We start from the raw sequence: 17,333 nt of genomic DNA on the forward strand, positions 1-17,333 counted from the left end.
AGCCGAGTGGAAGTCATGTCATTGGATCAGTTTTCGTCACTGATGAGGACAGGGTGGCATCAATAAAAACTGGGTATGCTTCAGAGTGAGGAGGAGGGGTGAGCCCCAGGATGCTGGGGAAGCCTCGTCCTTTGTCTTCCTCGTCTGATCTCAAAAACACCGTGCAGGACGAGGAGGAGGAGGAGGAGGAGGAGGAGGCGGGAAAGGGGAACTGCAGGGTAGGAGGAGAGGAGAGGGAGATGGGGCCAGGGTAAGGAAGAGGCAGAAGACATCGCTACTGGGTGGAGATGGTCATATTTTTGATGAGCCTCAGCATAAGATAGATGTTTTAGGGACTTGACTCTTGGATCTTCTTTTCTTTCTTGTAAACTGGGGAGTAGTGGTCATGACAAATTACACATACAAATGGCGGAACACAGGGGCTTCCCTCATGGGATGGGTATCCACACTCACCACACAGAGGGTTCGCCATAGAGTGGGAAGACATATGCCTAAAATGCAAGTACCAAAAGCCTCTCATGGTTGGCGGGACATAAAGCTTCAAATCACATTGGTAACACGTAACCTTTACATTCTCTGTAAATTCTCTTGACATCCTCAGAGAAAAGGCACGAGTATTGATACAGCTGTCTTTACCACTGTTCTGCACACATCCAACAAAATTAACGCCTGTCACTCCAGATTAGCCCAGAGTCCCTCATCAGTTTGAAGGATGAGGTCCATAAGAAAAACAGTTCCCTGGACCGTATGCAAAGGCTGGGAAGGGGTAATAGATACTGGCATGTCACCAAGACACAACATCACAAGCATGAAGAGCTGCAGATTAGGCAACACAAGAAGCTTTGATCAACAGGGAGCCTGACCACATCTTACTGAGAGACTTCACTTTGCCAAACTTGTCCTCAATATTTTCCACAAAAAAACAATGGCTTGCTGGCAGTGAATGTGACCCATCCTTCATCATACAGACTAGGTAGTGGGGAAAATGATTCATCTCAAGATGCTGAGACTTTCCCTCCTCCCATGGTAGAGCCAGGAAGGGAAGGCGGCAGGGTCATACGAAGCAACATACAACGATTCGGTACCACTTGAAGAGACGGCCATTTGGAAAGGGCCAGATTTTCATAGCTTGATGCACTTCATGTGCCAAGCATCCACCTAGGAAGCACCCACTGCAATCAGGGGCTCTACCCATGGGCGCCACCCAGCCACAGCAAGGGCTTTTTTTTGTTTTGTTTGGGGTTTAAGGGCGCTCAACTACTGAGGTCATTAGCGCCCAGTCACAATTGTTAGAGCACATAGAATCTAGTAAAACTCAAGGGGGGGGGGGGGGGGGAGGGACACCAGAAAGTGCTTACAAAGATGCAGATAAAATAAGTGATGGAGTTAGATGTCTTTAGACAAGCCAGTCAAAGTAATGAAACGAAGAACCCGAGCAGCTGCTCGAGCGTCATCAGCTAAAATATCCTGTAAAGTAGATGGCAGAGACAGGACAACACGAGATTGACTAAAACGGGGACACGACAATAAAACATGGCGCACTGTTAATGCCTGACCACAAGGGCACTGTGGGGCTGGGTCACCGGAGAGCAGGTAGCGGTGGCTAAACCGGCAATGCCCAATCCGCAACCTGGTCAGAAGGACCTCCTCTCGCCGAGATGGTCGAGAGGAGGTTGTCCAAGCAGTTGGGAGTTGTTTTACTGCCCGGAGCTTGTTTCCTTGGAGGGATGACCAAGGATCCAAACATCCCCACGAACACCAGATGACGGGACACAATGGGAGGCTGGCCGAGGCAGGAGGACTGCAGCCTTGGCTGCAGCATCAGCAGCCTCATTTCCAGGCACTCCTACATGGCCGGGAACCCACAGAAAGCAGACAGGAGAGCCATCAGCAGCAGAAGAATGGAGGGACTGCTGGATCCATTGCACTAAGGGATGGACTGGATATGGAGCTCCAAGGCTCTGAAGAGCACTGAGTGAATCAGAGCAGAGTACATACGATGAATGGCGGTGGCGGCGGGCATACTGAACGGCCTGATGGAGAGCAAAAAGCTCGGCCGTAAAGCTGGAACACTGGTCGAGGAGCTGGTATTTAAAGGTGCCGTCCCCGACGACAAAGGCACAGCCGACACCATCGTCAGTTTTGGAGCCATCAGTGTAAATAAAAGTGTGACTGGCAAGTCGCGCACGAAGTTCGACAAACCGTGAGCAATACACTGCAGCCGGAGTACCCTCCTTCGGGAGCGAGCTGAGGTCGAGATAGATATGAACCGGAGCCTGGAGCCATGGTGGTGTCGGGCTCTCACCCTCTCTGAAGGTGGTAGGGAGGGCAAAATCCAATTGTCGAAGCAGGCGACGAAAGCGGACTCCAGGTGGTAGCAGGGCAGACACATACAACCCATACTGATGGTCGAGAGAATCGGCGAAGAAGGACTGATAAGAGGGGTGGTCAGGCATTGACAACAGCCGGCAGGCATACCGACAAAGCAGTACGTCGCGCCGGTAGGTCAATGGTAATTCGGCAGCTTCAGCATAAAGACTCTCGACGGGACTGGTGTAGAATGCTCCGGTCGCAAGACGTAACCCCCAATGGTAGATGGAGTTGAGACAGCGTAAGAGGGATGGCCGAGCAGACGAGTAGATGAGGCTCCCATAATCCAGCTTTGATTGGACTATGGACCGATACAAGCGAAGCAGGACAGTGCGATCCACTCCCCAAGATGAACCACTAAGAACTCTGACGACATTAAGGGAACGTGTACAACAGGCAGCCAAATAAGAGACGTGCGGAGACCAACAAAGTTTCCTGTCCAGTGCGAGCCCTAGAAACTTAGTTGTTCCCACGAATGGGAGAACAATGGGACGGAGATGTAAGGATGGTGGAAGGAACGCTTTATATCGCCAAAAGTTGATGCAAACCGTCTTCTCTTCAGAGAACCGGAAGCCATTTGCCACACTCCATGAGTATAGGCTGTCTAGACAATGCTGAAGGCAGCGCTCCAGGAGGCATGTTCTCTGGGCACTCCAGTAGATCGCAAAGTCATCGACAAAAAGAGAGCCTGAGACATTAGATGGAATGCAATCCATAATTGGATTGATCGCTATGGCAAAAAGGGCTACGCTCAAGACAGAGCCCTGAGGCACTCTGTTCTCCTGGAGGAATACATTGGACAATACGGAACCCACACATATTGTAGACTTTCGATCTGTTTAAAAGGAATCAATAAAAAGGGGCAGGCGACCGCGTAGACCCCAACTCTGCATAGTTCGGAGGATGCCTCCTCTCCAACAGGTATCATAAGCCTCCTCAAAATCGAAGAACACGGCTACCGTTTGGCGCTTTCGCAAAAAGTTGTTCACGATGAATGTCGACAAGGTCACAAGGTAGTCAACAGGGGAGCGGCCGCGACGAAAGCCGCATTTAACATTGGTAAGTAGCCGTCGAGATTCAAGAACACAAACTAACCGAGCATTAACCATGCACTCCATCACTTTACAGACACAGCTTGTAAGAGAAATGGGGCAGTAACTAGAAGGAAGGTGTCTATACTTCCCGGGTTTGGGTATAGGAACAACGACGGCGTCACGTCAACGCATGGGGACGTGACCTTCGGTCCAGACGCGATTGTAGGTACGAAGAAGGAAGCTTTCGCCTGCTGGAGAAAGGTGGGCCAGCATCTGAACGTGAATGGCATCTGGCCCCAGAGCAGAGGACCGGGACAGTGCAAGTGCACGTTCGAGTTCAGGCATAGTAAAGGGGGCATTATAATTTTCCAGATTCAGCGAGTGGAAGGAAGGTCGCCGAGCCTCTTCTGCCTTTTTCCTGGGAAGGAAGGCAGGGTGGTAATGGGCGGAGCTTGCAACCTCCGCGAAAAAGCGGCCGAAGGCGTTGGAGACATCCACAGGATCAACAAGGACCTCATTACCTGAAGTCAGGCCAGGTACCAAGGAGTGGGCCTTAATGCCCGACAGCCGGCGCAGGCCACCCCAGGCGACAGAAGAGGGAGTAAAACTGTTAAAGGAGCTAGTGAAAGAGGCCCAACAAGCTTTTTTGCTGTCTTTGATGACTCTACGGCATTGCGCTTGGAGTCGTTTGTATCCAATACAATTCGCCAACGTAGGATGGCGGCGAAAGGTGCGTAAAGCACGTCGTCGAGCACGGATAGCGTCTCTACAAGCCTCATTCCACCAGGGGACGGAAACGCGACGTGAAGAAGAGGTAGTACGAGGAATGGAACGTTCGGCAGCATTGATGATAACAGCCGTGAGGTATTTGACCTGACTGTCACAACTGAGAAAATCGTGGTCCGGAAAGGTCCCAGAGAGGAGTAAAGTCCCCAGTCAGCTTTCGGTATGTTCCAGCTCGAAGGACGTGGGGATGGGGTGTGGTGCAGGAGATGAACGACACAGGGGAAGTGGTCGCTCGGATAGGTGTCTGAAAGGACATACCACTCGAACTGACGGGCAAGAGTGGTAGAACAGATCGAGAGGTCCAAGTGGGAGTAGGTATGAGTAGAGTCCGAGAGGCATAGACCCCGGGTGGGGTGAGGAGGTGGAGGGGGGACAGGATAGGGGGGAGGATACTGTGGAAGGAGTGGACACGACTGAGGCAAATGAAGTTGTCAACGTCACGGGATGGAGGCGGTCATACTTATTCCTGGCCTCAGAATAAGAGAGGCGATCTAATGTTTTTAATTCTTGAATCTTCTTCTCCATCTGATACGCGGGGCAGTCTAAAGATCTAGGCGAGTGGATGCCAGGACAATTGATGCACCAAGGTGGTGGGGTTCATGTATGTTCCTCACGAAGAGGACGTCCACAATCGCCACAAAGGGGCCCAGCCTCACAACGTGACGACGTGTGCCCCAAGGGCAAACACCGAAAGCAGCGCATAGGAGGCGGGACGTAACGTCGCATGTCGCACCGGTAGCACATCACCTTCAGCAGGAGAACATCCCCCTCGAAGGCGAGGATAAAGGTCCCGGTGTCGATGCGACAGTCTTTGGGGCCACGCTGGACTCGCCAGACGAAATGCACGCCTCGGCGCTCCAGGTTGGCCCTAAGCTCCTCATCAGATTGCAGCAGGAGGTCCCAATGAAAAATAACCCCCTGCATCCTATTCACTGCCAGATGCGGGACAATGGACACTGGGATGTCCCCTAGTCAGTTGCACGCCTAGAGCGCCGCCGACTAAGTGATGGAGGTGATCTTTATGAGGACAGACCCCGAACGCATTTTACTGAGAGCCTCGATTTCCCCGAAGATGTCCTCGATGTGCTGGACAAAGAGCATAGGCTTGGAGGTGGCGAACGTCCCCCCATCGATCCGAGAACAGACTAAATAACGGGGGAAGTACTTCGCCCCAAGCCGGCGGGCCTGTCCTCCGTCCCAGGTTGTGGCCAAGGGGGAAAGGGCAGGAGAACTAGAACCAGAGACAGTACCTCTCTTTTTAAAAGACTCAGCTGCAGAGTGACCCGATACATGTTGACGTTTCATCTGCGAAACGTCCACCCCAGTACCACCCACTCCGACCAGGGGCTCTCCCCACGGGCGCCACCCAGCCTCAGCAAGGGCCACCTGGCATGATGACCGTTGCTGGGAGTCCTGATGCCCCAAGGAGATGGGCATCTACTCCTTGGCCAACGTGAGGAGGGTGCAGTTCAGGTATCGGCAGTACGATCCCTGTGTTGTCAAGGGGCTACAACCTGGAGGGTACATGACGACCCCACCACAACGGGCTGACTACTGTGCTGGATTTTTGGGTGCCATGGAAAGTCCATCATGATCGTAGGTGCAGATGAGGACGCACTATGAGCGTAACTTGTGCAACCCATCAGGCGTTTAGGCCCAATTTGAGGAATAGTGGGTGTGGTTACAACGCCATTACAATGCTGAGTGCCAAGGTCTTAGTGCACTGAGGACCAGTGAGACACCACGTAAGGCGTCCTTCCCCAAAAGGCTCGTACTTCTGTAGAATTTTGAAAACTGGAGGTCAAACCCCAAGGGGGACCATCACATGAAAGGCCGAAACAGTTGAAACTCCTTTTAGTCGCCTCTTACGACAGGCAGGAATACCTCGGGCCTATTCTTACCCCGGACCCGCAGGGGGGCAGCAAGGGCTATTTGGCAAGTTGGCCGTAGCCAGGAATTCCAATGCTCTGGGATGACGAGCAACCACTCCTTGGCATACATAGGGAGGCAACAGCTGAGTTATTAGTGGGGTGATTCCTGAGTTGTCAGGGGGCTCAGCCAGATGGGTACATAGCAGACCTACCACAAGGTTACATGTGCTGGTGACTCAGAGGGCCACTATGGCAGGGAAGGAAGATAGAAAGGAACACAGGGACAGAAATCCACACTGTAGGTACTATGGAGCGAGTTCTTTCACACATGGCTCACACTTAAAACAGATAATTTAGAAGTGGAAGTCAAACCCGAAGGGGGGATCAAAAACGCCAAAAAGGATGAAGGAGAACAGGCAAGAGGAACAAAACTGCAAGGAATACAACGAAACAGGTGAAGAGCCCGATCGACATAAATAAGAAGAACGAGAGGGGGAAAAGAGCGCAGTGGGGAAGGGGCAAGGATGAGGAGGGAGGGGCACTGAGAAGGAAACGCAGTTTGGGAAAGAAGAATCGGGTGCAATAGCTTGGGGCCCCATGTGCACCATGCACGAGCTCACGAAAGAATCGCAAGACCCCTTGGGGGGGGGGGGGGGAAGTGTACTTGTTTACTGTGACGATATCACGTGTTTCTGATAATGGCCGAGTGCAGATTAAACCTCAAGAAACTACAAAAAATAGGAAATTTTAGAGAAGTGAGTTGGCTAAATTGATGGAACCATGGCTTTTGAGACTTGCAGAGGGAGCATTAGGCAACAGTGCACTGATACAGAGAAAGGAATAGAACAGAAAAATGAACGAAATGGGAAGTTATGAGTGATGAAATAGGGAAGGTATAAATCGCATATGTAAAAAGACAACACTTAGCAAAAGACCCACAAAATTTTTGAGGTACGTGGTAGGGAAGCTATAAATATACACAGAAATGTAACAAATGAAGCAAGTGAAAGGTAATACAAACGTCTAAGTAATGAGATTGGCAGGAAGTGCAAGATGGCCAAGCAGGTGTGGCTCGAGAACAAATGCTAGGCTGTAGACTCTGGCGTAACTAGGGAAAAATGGAGCCACGTTCACGAAACTTGAAGAGGCGTTTGGAGGAAAGAGAAGCAAGTCCATTATGTAAATGTGAGAAGAACCGTATATTATTTCAAGACAATCATCTGCAGAAGATTGCTTTTATATAATTTTAAGAAAGAAATTTTTTATTGCCGATACAGTTACTTTCTTCCTTATTGCCCAGAAAAAGATAATTTCCTTTTCAAGTGTCTAGAAATATGTTTTATGGAACCTAGAGTAATATGTAATTACTTTCAGTCAGTCATTTTTCTTACTAAAGGAATATTATCGCTCCATAAAATCGGAAAAACGACATCGTATTTATTTCATATTTTCAATATTATGATTTCATTATGAGGAAATCAACAGATACAATTAAACAATGACTCCGAATAAAGTATTAAACAGACAGCCTTTATGACATAAAAACACATTTACTTGTAAGTGATGACCGGTTTCGATCCGATGTTTAACTTCTTTGGTCCATGCTCCACTGACGACGTGTGCAGATGATGGCACAGAACAGGAACTGTGGATACCACCCACTGATATTGTAGACTCAGTGTGTGGTACCCAAAGTTCCTGTTCTGTTTAGTCACTGGAGATGATTCAGATCAGGTCGAAACTGGTAATTCCTAATAAAAGCGTTTTTGTGTGATCAAGAGCGTTCTATGTAATATTTTAATACCGTTCATTGTGATCGCTGGTATGTCCAACTTGCAGAGGCTATAAATGGTACTGAATTATAGTCGATGAAAACACAATTGGCGAGACGGAGGAAGGGTTATGGGGGAGGAAGGAGGCAAAAAATTCTGTAGATTCCATGGGTAGATCGAATTACAGATGGCGAGATACTGAACAGAATTTTGGAAAAAATTAATTTACGGCACAAGTTAACCAAAAGCCTGAAGTATCAAGGAAGTACCAGATTGGTCATGAAAATGTTTACGGGGAATACCTGTAATGGAAGACCAAGACTCTTATACAATGAGCAGGATCTAATGGATGTACGGGGAGGTGACTCGGAGAAAACGACTGCAAAACCAACCGATGGATAACGTTCTACGAGTTGAGCCGTGGAATTTCGAATGTCAAAGTGGCAGAGAACATTGAAAAGGGAAATGCCCAGGCTCAACCTACGTACAGTGAAGGGTCAGTGAAGTGAAGTAACGAGAGTAGGATTTAGCTCAGATGAGTACAGGGTAATATCAACTGCAGCAGAAAATGATATAATGGAATAGGATGCGTTATGAATTGGTAGGGCAGAGAGTAAGTTACTATGTACAGTTCACTGATAGGACTGTTCTCATCAGAATCAATACCAAATCAACATTGACAACAATAGTTTAGGTATACATACCAATGTCACAACCAGAGGATGAAGAGACAGAGGAAGTATATGAGAATATTGAACAGGTGATTCAGTGCGTAAAGAGAGATGTAAATCTAACGGTCATTGGGGATTTGAATGCGATTGTAGGGGAGGGAGTACAAAAAAGGGTTACGGGAGAATGTGGGCTTGGTATTGGGAAGGAGACTGGAGAAACATTGAATTCTACAATAAATATGTTAGCAATAGCGAATACTCTGTTCGGGAATCACAAGAGGACGACGTGTACTAGGAAAAGTCTTGGTGATACAAGAATATTTCAGTTACGTTACATCACAGTCAGGCATAGATTCCAAAATGAGGTATTTGATTGTAAGGCTTACCCAGCAGAAGATACGTTCTCAGATCCAAATTTAGTAATGAAGAGTTAGCTTAAGTTTAACAGACTAGCCAGGAAGAATCAATGAGCATAGAAGTACTAAGTAATGAAGAGAGATGCGCTTGAAGTTCCCTGAAGGCAACTGAGAAGAAAACATGGATAACAGATGGAATACTTCAGCCAATCGATGTAAGAAGCAATTACAGAAATGTTCGTGGCAATTCGGAAATACAGACATACAGGTCTCCTCGGAACGAAAGAAAAATGAAGTGCAGGACAGCTAAGGCGAAATTTCTGGATAAAAATTTGAAGAAAATGAAAAAGAAATGATCGTGAGAAGGACGGACGAAGCATATTGAAGAGCCGAAACAATCTGCGGTGAAGTTAAAAAGCTAGGACCGTAACACTGAGAGTGCAATGAGGATTCCACTGACAAATGCAGAAGAGAAAGCGAATAGGTGGAAAAGAATGCACCGAGGGCCTCTATGAGGGGAAGGCTTATCCGACGGAGTGATAGAAGAAGAAACAGACGTTATACTGTCAGACTTCTGGAAAAACATCATCCACACAATCCCCAAGATAGCAAGAAGTGACGTGAGACTTATCGCACCATCAGCTTAAAAGTTTATGTTTACAAGCTGCTGACAATAGTGTACACAAGAATGGGAAAGAAAATTGATGATTTGTTACATGACTATCGTTTTCGCTTTAGGACAGGTAAAGTTATCAGAGAGGCAGTTCTGACGTTGCAGTTGATAATTGAAGCAAAAATCGAGACACATTCATTGGCTCTATCGACATGGAAAAGTTCGACAATGTAAAATGGTGAAATACGTTCTAAATTGTCAAAAAAATAGGGGTAAGCTATACAAGAACCAAGATGCAGCAATAAGAGTCGAAGACCAAGTAAGAACTGCTCGGATTACAAAGAGTGAAATTCATGAACGTAGTCTTTCACCCCTACTGTCCATTCTGTGCATGAAGAAGCAGTAGCGGAAATAAAAGGGAGGTTCAAGAGTGGCGTAGCACTGATGAGATTCCCTGATGACGTTGCTATCCTCAGTGAAAGCGAAGAAAAATTACAGGATGCGTTGAACAGAATTAACAGTCTCATGAGTACCAAATAAGAATTGAGAGCAAATCTAAGGAAAAAGGAAGTAATGACCAGCAGAAAAATGAGAACAGCGTGAAACTTAATATCAGGACTGGGGATTATGAAGTAGACGAAGCTGAGGAATTCAGCTACCTAGACTGCAAAATAACCCATGACGGCCGGACAAGGAGGACATAAAAAGCAGACTAGCATTGGCGAAAAGGGCATTCTCGGACAAGAGAAGTCTGCCTTGTATCAAACACGGCTCTTAATTTGAGGAAGAAATTTCTGAGTATGTAAATTTGGAACGGAGCACTGTATGGTACTGAGTTATGGACAGTGGGAAAACTGGAGCAGAAGAGAATCGAAGTCTTTGAGACGTGGAGCTGTAGGCAAATGTTAAAAACTAGGTGGACTGATAAGAAAAGGAATGAGGAGGTTCTGCGCAGAATCGTAGAAGAAGGGAATATGTGGAAAACACTGACAAAAAGAAAGGACATGATGATGGGATATCTGTTAAGGCTTCAAGGAGTAACTCACGTGGTACTACAGAGAACTGTAGAGGGTAAAAGCTGTAAAGGAAGACAGAGATCGGAATACAACCAGCAAATAATTGAAGACAACAGTTGCAAGTGCTATTCTGAGATGAAAATGTTGGCACAGGAGACGAATTCGTGGCGGATGGCATCAAAACATAAGACTGAGGACTCAAAAACTAATCGAAACACAGTTACTGCTGCTTCTGAGTGCTGTGCATCCAGCTAGTGTGTAACTGCATAGTGTAATACAGGTGTTTATAAATTGTTTTCTTACTGCTGATGCTTTCTGTGTGTTATCTCCCATTTTAAGTTTTCAGTAAATGCTATGGTTGAATTTTTGTATTTTTAAGTCTTTTTCTTAATTGGGTGATGGTTGTGGGTCACTAAGTGGTCAGCAAATGTGCTAATCTAATCATTACTTTTAGAGGAACTTAGAAACAGGCTGTTCAGAACAGCTCCAGTATCACATTTCCTGACGACTTTATGGGCCCCGACTATCACCCAACTAAAACAGACTTAAAAATACCAAAGTCCAGCAACAGCCTGTGCTATAAACTTAACAACAAGAAAATTTACACGTGCACAAGGCATTAACAAAGTATAACAGACCATAAACAACTACTCTACAGAATGAGATCGCACACTAATTAAAACGTGGAAGGAAATGTTACACACACACACACACACACACACACACACACACACACACACACAGAATGTAAACCATTTGGCGTCAAAGTGATATGAAAACAAGTCTCCATCAACAGGGACTTGACACATGGCTGCAACACTAACATCGATTTTCGTAAAGTGGACATGTGTTATTTAAGGCTGAAAATCCACAAATATGTGCAGTGTTTTTGTGTGCTTAACAACGACACACGAGAACGCAGATTAGGAATGATTTTCGAAAGCTGGCTGTAAATAATCACAAAATATAGCCACGGAATAATTTCGCAGAACAAAATTACGTTGAAGGATAAAGTTACTTGTTAAATTGTCAACAATATTCACAGGAAGATCGTTTAATTTCAGATAACACGCTAACGGCATCGAACAGTCTGGGACATACATAACAGAATACGGTAAAATTTAAGGTAATGACACCAAAGAAATCTTCCTGTAAGCCTCACTTTCGTTTAGTAATATCTCTCAAAACATGTTTGCATATACCCATTGACAAGGGCTTTCATACGATCATCGGTGTTTTTTTTTTATGGAGTTTGTCCTGGGGAGTATGGAGTATTTTTAACCTTTAAGTCGCCGTAAAAACCCTCATAATACCGTCATTTATATAATTTTCTAAGAACATCTGAATGCACTACATTTTTTTCTACGAGGGGGGGGGGGGGGGGGGGATGGGGGATTGTGCGGCCCCCATTACCTCCCAGGTATGGGCGCCCTTGCACACGGACGATAGCAGAAACGTGCTGTCACGTGTATTAGTTTTTATATAAAAAAAGTTGTTTGCATCAGAGGCGCGCCTTATATCCAGAACAAAATTTCTCTACTACGTAGGCCCTATTACTCACTCACCGAAATTTCTGTCAAAAAGAAGATTCATAGAGTGCTGTGCTTTCGAAGCCTGCATATTGCCCGCTTTCTAACGAGAACGATTAAACGTAATTTGCCTGTTAGGTGTAGACGGCTGCGATGAATTTCTCTACATTTTAGATTCCGGGAACAGAGTAAGACCTGGTCAACGATTTCTTCACCAGGGTCAGGTTTATTTTTATAAGGACTCTGTGGGAAGCAATTGTGTAAGTGAATCAGGACACGCAGTAAAATGAAACAAATCCATTTACAATATTTGGTCGTAAGGACATTCCTATTATGTAAACAATGTAAAGTTAAATACTGAGTACATAAAAATAAAGTTTGTCTTGACGAAGGTGTTTTGCGCTGTTTAACTTCCAAGTATTGCCACCCGGGCAACGAATATCACGGGACACTCGCATCTCATGAAGAAATATAAAATAAATAATACGCTACCGGCGTCTGTTTATCTGTACTTTATCGCAAATTATGCAAACAGCTGTTTCTCTTGTTTCATCCCGTGAATGACATGGGCCCCGAGCAAAGTAATTTACTGAAGTAAGTCCAACAGTGGCTGCGAAATTAACGACCCAATAAATGATATGTTATTGATGGCGCATTTCTGGAGTTATTGGAAGATGATGATGTTCTTATGTTGTAGTCCTAAGAAAGGCAAATAATATCTGTCAAACACCAGCAATTTAACCACCTAAAGTACCATAATCGATATATGGTAGATGTTTATAAACACGAAGTGAACGTAAAATGTATCAAATAGTAGTACTGTTCCGTTATATTTGCTGCAACTGAAGTCCAAAGTAATATTTAGAGTTTCGATAAAGGGGCTCCGGTCAGGCGAGTCAGCTGACTTTAAAACTCGGTACTACTGCGCAGGGATACTAACCTTGAACCTGAGCGGGCCAACCGGCGGCTTGGCGTAAGGAATGCCCTGGAAGCTGTAATACGTCTTGCCAGTGTGAGTGGTGGTGACCTTTCCCCGCAGAGCTCCCTGGCGGACGGTCGCTGTAACGGAAGACATTCTGCTCCGCTCTCTCGCACAACAGGGCCTGCCTCCTACTAGCGCACCGCGTTGGAGCATTGCCTGGTGTCGTGCGCTGCCGCCAAGGTCGCTGCTGCTTCCCGTCGAGTTGGCGCTGGAGGGGGGAGATGGACAGAGCAGTGAGCCAGCATGACCGCCATCTGCAACCGTCGCGTTCCACTTGTTATCGCAGTGCTCGGGGCAACACAGAGGCAGGCGCGTAACACGCGCGCCCTGCACTTCCACTCCTTCTGATGCCTTGCTCAAAACTACGACTTATCAAAACTTATTAATACTTTGACTCATCTTGTTCATTTTCTGTCGTGTTAATAACAGAGTGCAACAGCGGAGTTATTGCAGTGAAATACAGTGAAACTCGAGTAAACTTATATACTTAAAATAAAATGGTAAAAGTGTCGCGTCTGTTTGAACATCTCGAAAACTACTAGACCAATTTTGATGGGATTTCGCAGGTAACTTCAACGTAGCTTGGAACGATATACAGCCTTTATTTAATCAAAATAATATCACTAACTAAGATGTGTCTGAAACAGTCGTGTGTGTGTGTGTGTGTGCGTGTGTGTGTGTGTGTGTGTGTGTGTGTGTACTTGCCAATCTCCAAAACTACGGTACGAAATTTTGTGAGGCTTTCAAAGATAACTTGAGCTTACCCTGGAGGCAACGTACAGACTATATGTCATCAAAAGCGGATCGCTGAAAGAGAATCCGATCACTGAAAGAAAGCTATTGAGGTTTAATACATGAAATGTATTCGTAGTTTCAGTATGGATTACTGTCAGCCGTATAATGAGCAATGAAAGTTTGTGCCGAACTCAGACTCGAACCCTGCTGACTTCCCTCTTTTCGCGAACGATCGCCTTACCTTTTGGCTATCCTTGCACCACTCCCGGCTGGGCCCGAACTTCCATGTGTCGACAACCTGTTCTCGTACATTCATTATGTTTATTTTCATGCCGGCCGGAGTGGCCGAGCGGTTCTAGGCGCTGCAGTCTGGACCCGCGCGACCGCTACGGTCACAGGTTCGAATCCTGTCTCGGGCATATATGTGTGTGATGTCCTTAGGTTACTTAGGTTTAAGTAGTTTTAAGTTCTAGGGGACTGATAACCTCGGTAGTTGAGTCCCATAATGCCCAGAGCCATTTGAACCGTTCTTTTTTTTTTTTTTTTTCATCTAGGTGAGGCATTTTGCTTTTAAGTCCGTCGCCCGGTGTCGCCGGATAAATACGATATTGTAGTGCCTGTGTTATCTCGAATTACGAATTCAAAAACCTTCGGACACGCTTGGATGTAGAGAGACGTGGTTGACGACGTATGGAAGCCCGGGTCTCGCAGTCAGTCGTGCACGGATAGCCCAAAAGAAATGCTGGCACGGTAGCTCGGCGTTTTCGGCCAGAGGGTAAGCTGCTCTCTGTAATAAAGTACTGAATGAATGGATCAACGACGAATTTGGATGAGTGTCATGATACGTCCGCCCAGAAAAAAATCCAACAAACAATTACGAACAAAATGTGATAAAAAAGTGTTGCGACCGCTATAGAAAAGCAGAAATTCCGAGATCGGGTCCTGGTTCGGCACAAATTTTCATTGTCGTCGTTCCATTATATAGCTCGTGTTAGTCCATATTTGCGAATACACTTCATGTGTTTCAACACGGCTCTAGCAGCTGTAGTGCCTGTTCCTTTGGGCATGATCCAGTGTTCGAAGGAACTCTAGATCGTAATTCGGAATAACACAGGCGCTGCAATACCATATTGCGTTTTAAAATTTATCTAAAACCGTCGTGTCTGTTTCCCTGTTGAACACGCAAAGCTCCAAAACTACAGTATGAATTTTCATCGGGGTTTCACAGGTAACTTCAGTTTAGCGTGGACCGACATACAGGCTGTATTCCATCAAAATCGTGTCATTGTTTGAAGAATATACAGCGGCATAGGGAAACATAATCAACCTTTGAAAAAGCTCTTTGGCGGTTGACCTGTATCATTTGTGAAAAAGCCTCAGTTTACTGATATGTTCTACTTAATACGGTTCGACATTAAAAACTTGAATACACAACATTAATGTTGCACAATAATATTTACTTCATAGTTCGTTATGAAGCATCTTTCGGCTTCCTAGACCATCATCATATAAGTTAATAGTAAACAGATAACCCACACAAATTCAACGAGGGTTCATAGTTTTACAAAGATTGTTACATAAATATGTGAGATTTTATGACTATCGATACCAAACGTAAGCATAATGTAATACCCAAAGAGACACTGAGCAAACAAATCTTATATTACGGTATACTCAGATATTAAAACAACCTTATATGAATGCATAAACCAGATTCGTTGTACAAGTTGGTAGTGTCACAGGCTTCTATGTCATATGCATAAACTGGTGAACGTAATCTTTGTACAATGATCGTTGTACAGATATGAACTCTCGCTGAAGTTTTGTGGACAATCAGTTTAGTAATAAGTTATCTGACGAAGACCTAAGAAGCTTATAGCGGATTCTTAAAGAACTATTAAATTAATATGGTTGTGGGTCATTAATATTGTTATTCAGTAAGTCTATGTTCCTCCGAGAACCGACGGAGTATTCCATAAACATTAATCCCCAAAGCGTTTAATCCACACTTCCAAACTGATATTACCAAATGCGAAATTAACTTTGTCACATTTTCACAACTAAACTGCCGAACCGATTTCGATGTAATCTGGTGTGGAGATAGCCTTGAACCAAGTGGAAGAGCTTGATAAAGTAACAAGAAGAAAACTGCCCCCTACGAGTGTGAGGTAGGGGATAGAACATACTTTTCTACACCAGTGAACATAAACTATACTACAAATATTAAATCTGTCGCGTAATATCCACGCTGTATGATGCACAGGTACTTGAATAACACGATGCACAGATGCCCCATTTTGGGGGGGGGGGGGGGGGGGGGGGAGGGCGCGGACCGCACACCATGGCTGACATTAAACATAAGGAAGGCTGGTCCGGGCGGAGGTTCGAGTCCTCCCTCGGACATGGGTGTGTGTGTTTGTCCTTAGGATAATTTAGGTTAAGTAATGTTTAGGGAATTATGACCTTAGCAGTTAAGTCCCATAAGATTTCACACATTTGAACATAAGGAAATGCTTCATGGCTTAGCGAAAACCGCCGCTCAAAACGGCAATTTTTTAAAACACATATCTCAGACAGACACATGACGGTAGTGAAATTACTGCATGTACAGTTGATTACTGTCACATCATAACAAAACTGATGATATGCGAGCGCAGCCATGGGTAACAGCCAGTTCAAAATAAATGGGGTGAGTCCCAGTCCGAATTACTTAAATGTTTCCTGTAACTGTTATTTGAGGGTAAAATAAGGAACAGAAAATACAGAGTGTGCAGTGGTTACACTGAAACTATATATAGTGTGATACTAACTGCAATTCTGTACAGTATATTTAATTTCAAAGTAACCAATGCAATAATATGTGAATAAAGAACAATATCTCTAAAAAACTAAATTAAAAAAAAAAAAAAATCTGAGACAACATTGAACAAGCTTGAAATGTAAACGGCTGCACATATATATTTCCATTGGTATTCCAAAATGAATATTGCCAGTACTGGAAAATTTGTGTGTTATATTTACTGTATGTACTTAGCCACCTATTTGCTGTGTCACCTGGATCTACAATTTCCCGGCCAGAGCAGCCAATGAGGCACTACCGTCTGATGTTGCAATTTTTTCACTCTCGATATTTGTTGGACCAGTGAAAGCATAACTCTGTGGTATATAAGCCCATTTGTTACTTAGCTTTATAGGTGCCTGGTAGATGCTGCATAATATTGTTAAAAGACCTACATTTTATAAATTTCCTACTTAGGATTGATTTTAAGCCGTCAGTAGTAGCACACGAAAGAAACAGTGATTCATTCCTTACTTAATGACCAAGTATCGAACATGAAATCTCTATGAACTGCATGAACACTTGCAAAGTCTACACATAAGGTACCGCACACACTTTTCAGTTAATCTTTCCACTGCGACTTTTCGGTAAAATATTCCTCTTACAGAAACTCCAGAGGTTTGCTGTTTCGACACGGTACACACCCCAAGATCAGTGGTTGTCGTTTTGGTCCAGTGGTTAGTCTTCGTTTTCCCATTGTTTCCCATTTCCTAATGCGTAAACGACTAAGCTTTTTTACGATTTTTCTTAACGTCGACT

The 17,333-nt window shown here is 45.1% G+C and overlaps 1 protein-coding gene across 4 annotated transcripts in view; it reads right to left on the reverse strand.

The window, feature by feature from the left end:
• The window catches only part of LOC126457729 (esterase E4-like), a 339,670-nt gene that overhangs the window by 79,919 nt on the left and 242,418 nt on the right, over window positions 1–17,333 (reverse strand). The window contains exon 1 of one of the 4 annotated variants that reach the window (XM_050094267.1): window positions 12,959–13,148. The exons of the other annotated variants lie outside the window; for them this stretch is intronic. Within the exon in view, the coding sequence (XP_049950224.1) occupies window positions 12,959–13,093 (135 nt within the window). The 5' untranslated portion in view covers window positions 13,094–13,148. Of the gene's footprint in view, window positions 1–12,958; window positions 13,149–17,333 lie in introns of those variants that run through there. 4 annotated transcript variants of the gene reach the window in all.

This window comes from Schistocerca serialis, chromosome 2 (assembly GCF_023864345.2).
Source record: "Schistocerca serialis cubense isolate TAMUIC-IGC-003099 chromosome 2, iqSchSeri2.2, whole genome shotgun sequence".
Taxonomy (NCBI): Eukaryota; Metazoa; Arthropoda; class Insecta; order Orthoptera; family Acrididae; genus Schistocerca; species Schistocerca serialis.